At 36.1% G+C, this 12,116-nt stretch overlaps 1 protein-coding gene and 1 non-coding gene across 2 annotated transcripts; one reads left to right on the top strand and one right to left on the bottom strand.

The window, feature by feature from the left end:
• The first annotated feature begins 3,416 nt into the window (after window positions 1-3,416).
• On the top strand, window positions 3,417-3,523 carry LOC128282687 (small nucleolar RNA R71). The gene has a single exon (XR_008273041.1). It is a non-coding gene; the product is annotated as a small nucleolar RNA R71 (small nucleolar RNA).
• Window positions 3,524-9,005: 5,482 nt separating this feature from the next.
• On the bottom strand, window positions 9,006-11,367 carry LOC108487994 (B3 domain-containing protein LOC_Os12g40080-like). Its single transcript, XM_017792316.2, has 6 exons — window positions 11,308-11,367; window positions 10,573-11,181; window positions 10,041-10,481; window positions 9,668-9,953; window positions 9,465-9,586; window positions 9,006-9,390 (listed from the first exon to the last, which is right to left on the bottom strand). Exons 1-6 carry the CDS (start codon window positions 11,365-11,367, stop codon window positions 9,142-9,144), a joined length of 1,767 nt encoding a protein of 588 aa, XP_017647805.1. The 3' UTR covers window positions 9,006-9,141.
• Between the last annotated feature and the right edge of the window lie 749 nt (window positions 11,368-12,116).

Raw genomic sequence — 12,116 nt, 5'->3', positions numbered from 1 at the left:
AAGCCCCTAAGGATTGGTGGTGAGGAGGGCCCGAATTGCATCCGCGAGTTGGACTTGTTCTAGCGCGGCCCAGTCTATACAGCAGCCCACTTCCAAGGGTTGGGCCCGTAGAATCTGGAAAAGTTCTTCTTGGGGCCCAATAGGGAACTGTAGGAAAGGGTGACGAATTTTCGCTGTAGGACCCGAGGAAGATGACGATCCCTTCTTTTTCTTCGAAGTAGGGACGGAGGCTTTCTTTCATCGTGAAGACGACATGGTATACCTGCAAGTAAAACCATTATTTCGTCGCGATGAATGTTCAAGGTAAGATGAAAACAAATTCAAAAGGGCAAAAGTCATAAATTAAAACTAATAATCTCAGTCACCACTACTAGCAAACTTAATTAAGAACAATTAATTTTATGGTGTATTATTAGCATGATAATAGTATGAGTTTCATAAAAAATGGCAAATAATTCTATATAGCAAATTTTATTGATGGAAAATATCAACCCAAAAGGTATGAGTATTTCTATTATCCTAACCATAAATGTTCACTTTAAACTAGTCAAATGGAGCAGATAGATCATGCAATGAGTAAGAACTTCAATATGAAAAAGATGATAACTACTCTAGATATGAAATTTGAGTGATAGAAAGATGAAAATAACATGAAAAATGCAGATTACTATGATAAATAGCATTAAAAATTAGTAAAATAAAAGAAAGAAAAAGGAAACAAATGCTAGAAAGAGGAAAATGAACGTTAAAAATGGGGTTGGAAGCGGTGCACGGGCGTGGCAGGGAGGCCGTGTGGACTTGCAGAAGCTAGGGTTAAGGATTTTAGGTGAAGAAAATGATGAATAGTGAAGGGTATTTATAGATTTTGGGACACACGGCCAGGGGCCACGCCTGTGTTCCCTAATTTTTGCCCGTGTGATTCACGAATTTCGAATTTGGGCGCGTCTAACAATTTCCTCACACCCGTGTACCTTGGGCGTGTTGGTGCACACGGCTGTGTCGCACGGCCATGTCTATCTTTGTTCGCTTCTCCCACACCCGTGTATGAAAGTCCACGCCCGTGTTAATCTGACAAGTTTGCCCACGGTTGCTCGACACGAGCATGTCACACACACGTGTTAATTTGACAGGTTTAGCCACGATTTCCAGTCACGGACGTATCGAACGCCAGTGTTGTTTTGGCAGGTTTGCCCACGGCCATGTCACACGGCTTTAAGCATGCCCGTGTTGGGGAAAATCTTTGCCCTGTTTCCACACGGTTTTAAGTATGCCCGTATGCTTGGCCGTATCTGTGTGGTAAACCTGTATTCAAGAGCTCCGTTAGTAAGTTAGGTGTTAAATACTAAAATTTAAAGAAGTTAATACAGTTAGTGCTCGGGTTGCCTCCCGAGAAGCGTTTATTTATAGTCTAAGCTAGACTTACCTCTCCATTGAATGGCCATGGTGGTTCGAGGAGTTTATTCTCCTCATTCCTACTTTGAATCTCATCAAAATAAGGTTTTAGGCGGGTATTGTTTAACTTAAAAGTGCCGAACTTGGGATGACTTACCTCGACTGTACCGAATGGGAAAATGCTAAGTACTGTAAGGAGGATTTCTTCATTCGGTTTGGTAGTGACAATGTGAGGATCTGCGTCATCTAAATAAAACTTTATCTCCAACCTTAAGTTGATTTGGAAAGGTATTGAGCTTGTTCTGGCATAGTTTTGGTTTATCGTGTGTTCTTGGTTTATGTGTCCGCCATTCATCTATTTCCTCGATTTGTAGCCTTTGTTCTTCATGAATAAGTCCTCTACTATTGCTTGAAAATGGCTCATGTACTTCTTTCAAACTCATTTCCTGCAAAGTAGGTTGCACTATATTGTCAGTTTTAGTAGAATGGTATAGACAATCACCTTTAATTTTCGATGTGTTGCCGGAATTGCGAGCTTGAAGGGTGATTGTTTGGTCTCCCACACGAAGTGTGAGCTCACCTGTGCCAACATTAATAATCATTCTAGCAGTTGCTAAAAAGGGCCTTCCTAAAATTAAATGAGTGTTGCTATCTTCCTCTATGTCTAGAATAATGAAGTCAACGGGAAATATAAATTTATTGATTTTAACTAGCACATCTTCAATAATACCCCTAGGAAATCTTATAGTTTTATCTGCTAATTGAATGCTCATCCTAGTCTGTTTGGGTTTCCCAAGACCTAGTTGTTTAAACATTTTGTAAGGCATGACGTTAATACTAGCCCCTATATCAGCTAATGCATTATTAACATCTAAACTACCAATTAAGCAAGGAATTCTGAAACTCCCTGGATCTTTCAATTTGTTGGATAGTTTATTTTGTAGCATAGCTGAGCAAACTGCGTTCAGCTTTACATACGACCTTTCATCTATCTTTTGTTTATTTGCTAGAAGCTCATTTAAAAATTTGACTGCATTCGACATCTGCGAAAGTGCTTCAATAAACGATAAGTTAATATGTAGTTGTTTAAAAAGTTCAAGGAATTTACCAAATTGTGCATCCATGCGGTCTTTCTTCAACTTTTCTGGGTACGAAATTGGTGGTTTATATTCTTTCGGCATTGGATTGTCATTGCTTTCGGGTTTTACCTCCTCTCCTTTGCTTCCGTCAGCTTTTTGTTGTGGCTTTTTTCTGATTCAGCTAACACTTTGCCACTCCTTAGTGTAACTACTTTCACATGTGCTTCTGGATTAGGTTCGGTGTTACTAGGTAGATTTTCTGGTGCTCTATCTGCAATCATCTTAGCCAGTTGTCCAATTTGAGTTTCAAGCCCTTGGATCGATGCTTGTTGATTTTTGAGTGTCGTCTCGGTATTCTGAAAATGAGTCTCTGACACTGAGATGAATTTGGTTAGCATCTCCTCAAAGTATGGCTTCTTTTCTTGTTGGTAAGGTGGTTGTTGAAACCCCGAAGGATGTTATAGCCTTTGATTTCCTTGACCGCCCCACGAGAAATTGGGATGGTTCCTCTAACCTGCATTATAAGTGTTATTATATGGGTTATTTTGGGATCTAGAGTTATTGTTACCCATATATTGGACTTGTTCCTCCTTGATGCTAGGGTTGAAGGGTTGATATTCTGTGCATGCTCCTCCTCTATTCGAATCGCACCTCATCACTAGATGTACCTGAGCAGAACCACACAAACCGTCAATCTTTTTATTTAAGAGTTCTACTTGGTTAGAGAGTATAGTAACCGCGTCGAGGTTGAAAACACCGGCTGCTTTCGTCGGCTTTGTTCTCATAACTTGCCATTGATAGTTATTCAGTGACATCTCCTCAATAAATTCGTAAGCCGCCTCAGGTGTCTTATTATTGATAGTTCTTCCAGCGTCTGCATCAATCATCTGCCGAGTCGAAGGATTCAAGCCATTATTGAACGTTTGAACCTGTAGCCAAAGCAGTAACCCATGGTGAGGGCACCTTCTAAAAAGGTCATTATATCTCTCCCATGCATCGTAGAGTGTCTCTAAATCCATCTGCTCAAAAGAAGAGATATCATTACGTAATTTAGCCGTTTTGGCCAGTGGAAAATATTTTAATAAAAATTTTTCGGTTATTTGTTCCCAAGTAGTGATTGACCCTCGTGGTAACGAGTTCAACCATTGTTTAGCCTTATTCCTTAACGAAAAGAGAAACAACCGAAGGCGAATGGCGTCATAAAAAACGCCATTAATTTTAAAGGTATCGCAAAATTCTAGAAAATTTGCCAAGTGAGCGTTGGGATCCTCGTCCTACAAACCATTAAACTGAAGAAACTGTTGTATCATTTAAATTGTGTTAGGTTTCAGTTCAAAATTATTTGCAGCAATAGCAGGTCTAACTATACTTGACTCAGTTCCTGTTAAATTAGGTTTAGCATAATCATACATAGTGCGCGGAGTAGGATTTTGATTAACAGCAATTGCAGGAGGTAGCAGATTTTCTTGGTTTTCAGTTATCTCCTCGGTTATGGTTTGAATATTTTCCTCTTGCTCGTTTTCTGTGTATCTTAAGCTTCGCCTTATTTCTCTTTGGTTTTTGCGAACTGTGTGATCGATCTCACTGTCAAAAAGTAATAGTCCTGATGGGTTTCTTCTAGTCATAAACTATAAGAACCTATCAGAAAAAAGGGAAAAAGAAGAATTAGTAATAAAAATTAGAATAAAATTTAAATTACAATAAAAGTAAATGACTAAAGTAATAAAAATCGAATGTTCCTAATATCTTAGTTCCCTGGCAACAGCGCCAAAAACTTGATACGTGATATTCGTGACAAATTTTAAATATTTATAATGAATCGTTCTTGAACTAACTATTATCACGATGAAGGCAAGTGTACCTATCGAACAATAGTATAGCTTTAGCAAAACCGGATTGTTAAACCCAAAGGAATTAAAAGTAATAGTAATGACCGTCTTTTTATTATCTAGCCTAAGAATAATGGGGTTTGTTTTAACTAACTAATTAACTAAACTAAGAATTCACAGAAAATAGAATTGGGGAATTACTTCTGGAAAAACGATTGAATTAAGACAATACCTAAGGAAAAATTCACCTAGACTTCACTTGTTATTTGACTCTGAATCGGACGATTTATTCATTTGACTTGATCCATAAAATCCCTAAGTTATCTCTCTCGAGACTAAGAACGTCTAACCTTAGGTTGAATAATTGAAATCTCTTTCTAATTAACTCCCTAGGGTTACATTAACTCGATGTATGGATCCCCTTATTAGGTTTCACCCTAATCCGCGCAAAACCTTGTCACCCTATCTCTAGGCGCGCAATCAACTCCGCTTAATTATGACAAATGTACTCTTAGACAGGTTCTATTCCTCCTCTGAATAAGAGCTTAACTTGAATCAATATCCTGGAATATCAAGACAAGAATTAAGAACACATAATTAAGAACAAGTCAAATATTTATCATACAATTCAGATAATAATAACAAGATCTGTATTAGGTTTCATTCCCCTTAGGTATTTAGGGGTTTTAGTTCATAACTAAAAAGGTAAACATCTCAGAAGAATATTGAATACAAAACATAAAGAAAAACCTAAAACTCCTAAAGGGAAATTGATGGGAGATCTTCAGTCTTGATAATGAATCCAGCTTCTGAGATGGATCAATCGGCCTTGAGTAGTTCCCTGCTTCCTTCTCCGTATCTTCTCTTTTCCTCCTCCTCTGGGGTGTATTTATAGGCTTTAAAATGCCTAAGAACCCTAAAAAAAGGCCTTTTTCGAATTGGACTCAATTTGGGCTCGACAGGGACACGCCCGTGTGACACGCCAGTGTGCGATTACTTCAGGCCGTGGTCAAGCCTGTTAAATAGGCACGGGCGTGTGGTCCACCCGTGTGAGTCTTGCTCCGATTCTGCCAAATTGACACGGCCGTGTGGTCTGCCCGTGTGAGGAGGTCCAGGCCGTGTTGATTTTGTACGTTGGCCCATTTTCTCCATTTTTGGCCCGTTTCTCGTTCCTTTCACTCTCCTATGCTCACCTAAGTATAAAACATGAAATTAAGGCATTAAGAGCATCAAATTCACCAATTTTAAGGAAAAATCATCCATAAAATATACTAAGCATGGGATAAAAATATGTATAAATTACGATTTATCATAGGCCGTGTAACTCTAAGAGTTGCCCTACACGTCCATGCGCCAGGCTGTGTAAGTCACTGACTTGCACCCTAAGAAAATCATCAGATGACACACGACATTGTTGCCAAGTCACGTGCCTCACATGGCTGAGTTACACGCTCGTGTCTCAGGCCGTGTGGACTTAAATTTACCTGAAATTGAGTCATTTCTAAGACCATTTCATGCATAAACATTTAGACCAATGTGCACATTTTCTAAGTACCAAAACCTTATCTAAACATACAAATATTTTCCATTTAAAGAATCTTAATTCAACCAACCAATATGTCATTCAAAGGCACCACAATTAACATCCAAACATAACATGTTATGACAAGCCAAAAACACTTTAGTTCATGCATATAGTGTAATTCAAAACACCTACCAAAACCTATCTCAAATAACCATTTTCATAACATCATAAAACACCAATATAGAACCTTATATACAAGCATTTGGAAGTGCCCAAAATGACAATACTTGGTAAAACATTAAACTATACCAAACCAACCTTAACTTTCAAAGCATAAACATACCAAATTACCAGTACAAAACATCCTATGCTCGTCAACCCCATATTCATCTATATATATACATGTCACTACCCTAAGAGTCACAAAAACTACCAACTTAGATGGATAGTGTGAGCCAGTTGAATGATACTTCCAAAGTGTCAACGACAGTTATCTACAAACAAACCAAAAAAAAACTGATAAGCTTAAAAAGCTTAGTAAGGACATAGCATAACACTTCTAAATACCATTAAGTACAGTTCATATAATATTTGATTTAGAGTTACCGGAGTAAAAATAGGGGCACGGAAGTGCAATTAGGGGTGCCGAAGTACAAATAGGGGCACATAAGTGCAACCAGGGGTACCAAAGTACAAACAGGGGCACGTATGTGCAATCAGGGGTACTGAAGTATAAACAAGGGCATGTATGTGTAATCAGGGGTACCTAAGTACAATAGGGGCACATATGTGCAATTAAGGGTATCAAAGTACAATAAATTTCTATTGACACAATAATTAAAGATTCATAATATAAGAATACAGTTAGAAATTCATTTATGTATTGAAATACTATAAACTTACCTACTATTCGATTCCGACCAACATGCAAGGACTAATACGCTATTTTCCCTTTTTATCAGTTATTGTCTTTTTTTTCCAAGTTGTGATCCATATAATAATTAAATACAATATATTAATCTCATACATACTTCACATTCCATTCAATGTACGTAACCCTTAAATTTTCATTAATTACACATTTTCCTTAAACTTTTACAACTTTTCAATTTAGTCCTCCAACCCAAAAATCATTAAATTGACTATTTTCTTAAAATCAAATTACAGCCAAATATTATAGGCCCTTTAACAATCCTATTGTACATCAAATTCACTATCAAACCTTGAGATTTTGACATTTAACAAATTAATCCTTAAATCAAAATCTAACAACTATCACTTCACAATTCAACCAAATACCACAATCAAAGCTTCAAACACATGGTTATCATCAAAAAAATTCAAGATTCATCAATGATCACTTCCAAAATTTTTAACTGATTCAAAAACGAAGGTACGGGCTAGCTGGACCTAGTTGTAACGATCTCAAAAACATAAAAATCATTAAAAACGGAGCTTGAATACACTTACATTCAATAAAATAAGCTTTACCGAATACCTTATCTTGTTTCAATGATGATTTTTTATGGAGATAGGATGAAGTGAAGAAGATGAACATGATTTCTTAGGTTATTTTAGTTTTATTTACTAACTTACCTTTTTGCCCTTTAAAATTTATCAAAATTTCAATAATACCTAATCCATGTACATTCACTATCAACATATATGGTATAATTATATTTAAGTCCATTAACTTTCATTTATAAAGCCATTTGACTCTCTTAACTAATAGAACTAAACTTTTTTTACCTTTTACGATTTAGTTCTTCTCACTTAATTAAGCATTTAAACATTAAAATTTCATTAAAAATTTTAATACGACCTTAATAAAATCCCATAGACACTAAATAAATAATAAAATAATAATTTACTTGTTGGAATTGTGGTTCCGAAACCACTGTTCCACTATCACTGAAAACGGGTTGTACAAATTTGGAATGCCAAATTTGATTCACCTTCATTATTATTATTCGTTTTTGCATTGTCTCCATTTTCTTTGATGGAATATTGATTGAGTTTAACTAAATGTTTAGGCTTACGACAGGTACACAACCAATGGCCTTAAATAACATAAGTTATTTCCATTCCTGAAAAGGTTCTCGAAGGAATTCTTATTCATTATTGGGTGAGTGATTGTGACAATTGGGTTCATTATTAGAGCTACAATTATGAGCTACAATTATCCACTGTTGTAAAATTAGATTGAGTTTTAGCTAATAGGTGATTTGTATAAATTGTTGAATAAAACCATTCATTGAACAAAACTTCTCAAAAATAGGATTGTTATCCGAACTACATTAACTAATATTGTGTATTAATTTATCTTTTTGCCTTACTCTATTTTTGGATCTGTTAGTTATACTCTTTTGTTCTAACCTATGTTGCAACATCAGTTACTACAACAGATTTGAACATCCAACAAATTGAAGGCTTTTTTAGTATATATTAGGCAATGTTTTGGAACTAGACTTGTGGTCATACTGGTTAGACCAATAGTTCTTAGTTTGGTCGGTCTAATTGATCTGATCGGTTCAGATGATCCAAAGTAAATAAATTATTAAAATAAAAATTGATTCAACTATCAAATCAACTGGTTTTTAGTCTAATTCAAATGGTTTGTACGATTTATGAGTCAACCAATTTTTTACCTCTAGTTAGACTGATAACCGAATTGGTTTCTAATTCAACTAGCAAATTTGATCAAGTTCAAACAACACTATTATTAGGACTGATATCTTAATTGGTTCCCAATCCGATATGCTGATCTAGTCCAATTCTAACTAAAGAAGTTAGAGAAAATAAAAATCAATACAATGTTAATACGAAATACTAACATGTATAACAGGATAAAAGTTTAAATGTCAATTAAATTTAAAAAATAATATCAAAATAATTACATATAAATAAATTCAAAGAAGGAAATATATATTAATCTTTTTACATATAATTTATCCTTAATTGAATATAAAAACACTTCAATTCCAAGTTTTAAAAACAACTTTTTATTTATTATCCAGATTTTTTACCATAAATGTATGTTTTATATTCATTTCATTTGGTTGCAGTAATTTTGAGCTGTCGTTTTAGTTTCTCCTCTGAACGCTTAGATGATAGTATAGCCTAAACTTATTTAGATTTCTGAAAATGGACAACCTAATTATGAAATAATTCAAGTCCTCCTTTGGCAGAAGTCAACATGCTCTGTTCAGAACTGGATTTATCTCAGTTAATTTCAACGCCTACAACCTTCGGTTTTTATCTTTAAACCGCGATGGACAGATTGTTTCCACATAAAAAATAGATGTTGATTACAATTTTAATCATCAGATTTGGAAATGCATACGTTTAACAAGCCATGCTTCACTGCATCTAGCTCATACACACATATATCTCCTTCTCTCAGAAAGTTTTCCCTTGCAAATTCGATCCAACCGTTGGTAAATCTAGCTTGCCGATTCTGCGGGTTGCTTGCTATCTTTACAGGCCACGATCTGTTTTCAACCTTAAGTATCACCGTCTCCATATTTGGCTTTAAATATTGCTCCACAAATCCGAATGGTATACCCTGCACAAAATCACTTCCCATAATATTGTTCCTATTGTTAAAGCCATTTAAATTGGAGTGAAACGAATGCCTACCGCACGTTTTTCCTTTAGGTGCAATGGCAGCACAACACTTCTGAAGAATGGAAGCGTTGAGGTCATTTCAGTAGCAGCTTTAAGGGACTGTGAAGTCAAGCCTAAAGGTTTCTGACTAACTCCTGCACCAAAACCATTTCCATATCATATCAGTTAATGGGATACATTTGCACCCGAGGTGGAATCAATTAGCTTTAACACACCTTCTAAAGGGTGGGAATTTGCATCTGCAATAGCCTTGAAAATGATTACTTTGAAGGAGATTTTAGTGGCATGATTTGTCATCTCTAAGACACAAACATCACCAGGTTGTAAATTATTGTCATTCACAAATGCCTTCCAACCATGACAGATTTTACCATTTGGATTGCCAATGCTTCGTCGAAGATACTTAGCCGGCCATGATTTCCCATTTGAAAGACAAAGATTTACATCAACGCTGGTGAGGTCACTCTCAAAATGTTTCCTGGCAAAATGGTTTGATATACACTGGTACACAACACAAATGCATAGCGATTCTTAATTCAATTACCAGGTTAGATACATACAATCAAGTTTGGGGTTGAAAAAACTAACCAATGCATCCGTTCGGATATATGATGGTCGTAACACAACAACAAGAAAAGGATTTTCAGAAGTGAATGCCAGTGCTTTTTCAAGCGCTGTTTCACGGGCCTTCAATGGCTGAGTAAACGAGGTTCCACTTTCCCTTTTTGCAGGAAAGTAACCATCAGTGGAAGGTGGTGATCCATGGAAACCTGACTTCTTACCTTCAAAAATGGAGACTTTGAATGAGATTTGTTTGCAATTGATTAACTCAAAGGCGCAAACATCGCCGACTTGTAAGTTTTTATCTCGTACGAAAGCACCCCATCCATTGCAGAGTCTCACATATGATCGTTGGTTACTTCCGAGAGATGTTGCGTACTTAGCCGCCCAACTTTTCCCATTAGAATCACACAGAACTACATTCCCATTTTGTTTCAAAAATAATCTGGAAAACTCTCTTGGTATTCCCTGCACGAAATAATAATCTAGCTAACACATAACGAACATCACACACCCGAGTTCAAGCAATGTAGAAATCTAACATAGTTTCTCATCTTACCAGGATACAGCTATGTTTGGGATTATGAGATACATAAGTTGGTTGCATTAGAACCAAAAAGAATGGATTTGTGGACTGGAAAGCACTGGCAACTCTTTGTAAAACCATGAATTTTTCATTAGATGTCACCTTGGAAGCAGTCGTTGATTCCATTTCACCTCTTCCAGTTCCAGCAGAAAACCCTGAAAGCATAGGCTCGGACTTCATCGTCTTATGAGGCCGAGGACATTGCAATCCAGGTTTCTCTCTTAATCCATGAGAGATTTCATTCATGATGCTTACGGGTTCATCGTCTTCAGATTCTTGTTTAATCTTCACCTCTTGTTTCTGAGTTCCCTCATTGTCATTAACGTCAGGATATTCAATCTCTGTTGCAGTTCTATCAAATATGATGGCATGGAAATGGCAATGCCCTTCATATCTGAAAACCAAGAAATGTCCAGGCTCCACTGAGTAATGCTCCGCAAAGTTTTGCCAGCCATCTTGCAGCCACATTTTGCCACCAGAATTTGTGAATTCTAATTCCCAGATTTCACCATTTGGGACCTTAATGAACACCGGGTTTGACAGATGATTCCCATAATCTCTTGCAAATTTGCGAGGAATTTCCTGTTCATGGTGCCAAATGTAATTGAAAGTTGTCAATTTACTCTCATTTATTACATTTGGTTAATTAAATCAATAGCAAGTCAAAGGAATTTTCTTCATTGAACTAAGAGAAAAATATAGACTTACAAGTTTGCCACTCCGAATAGTATCTTCAAGAACTACCTTAAAGAAATGGCGACAAGCCATTGTTGAACTTGAAGAAATTCGCAGTAAATAGAGGTTTGAAAAACGAAAGCAAAACAACTAAAAGACGTAAAGGGTTGATAATAATAACACATTCAAAATTTTACTCTCAGAATGACCAACTATTATTGAAGAGCCAATATGAACTGAAAACTCCACCGTTCCTTGACATTTGACAATGCTGAATACAAAAGAACAGTTCCTTGTCATTAATTCCCACTGCAACACTCAATGAAAACTTTTCAGTAGAGGTAGATATCTATCTCTCTTCTTCCTCTGCCTGGTAAATAACTAAACACATTAAATGACAAATATTCAAGGCCATTTTGACTCTCAAAGACCCAAGTTCCAAGTTATTGTCGTCTTCAAAGCGCTCCAACAATCAATGATTTTTTTGCTTTAGGGCTTAGTTCCACCAAACGTCTCCCATTTGTCATTCAAATTGATTACATCTTCAACCCTCTTTGTCAGTAGTTCCTCGGCGTGTTCAATGGTATAGTCTGCATAGAAAAAGTAGATATCTTTTTTACAATAGAATAAAGATTGAATTTTGATGAATGCCAGTTTATTATTATTTACTTTTTTCACCCCCTACAATCAAGGAGAAAATTTTTATTTCAACCTTTATTTAACGGATAAGGATCCTATATTGCAGCTGGATAACCACTCTCAAGTCCATTTAAATTCAAGTTAGCATGTAATTTTAAAATTTAAATTTAAAACTATTTGATGTAATCTTGGAAACTCTTTTC

The sequence above is a fragment of the Gossypium arboreum genome, chromosome 10 (assembly GCF_025698485.1).
Source record: "Gossypium arboreum isolate Shixiya-1 chromosome 10, ASM2569848v2, whole genome shotgun sequence".
NCBI lineage: Eukaryota > Viridiplantae > Streptophyta > Magnoliopsida > Malvales > Malvaceae > Gossypium > Gossypium arboreum.
This window is presented reverse-complemented; position numbering and strand designations above follow the sequence as displayed.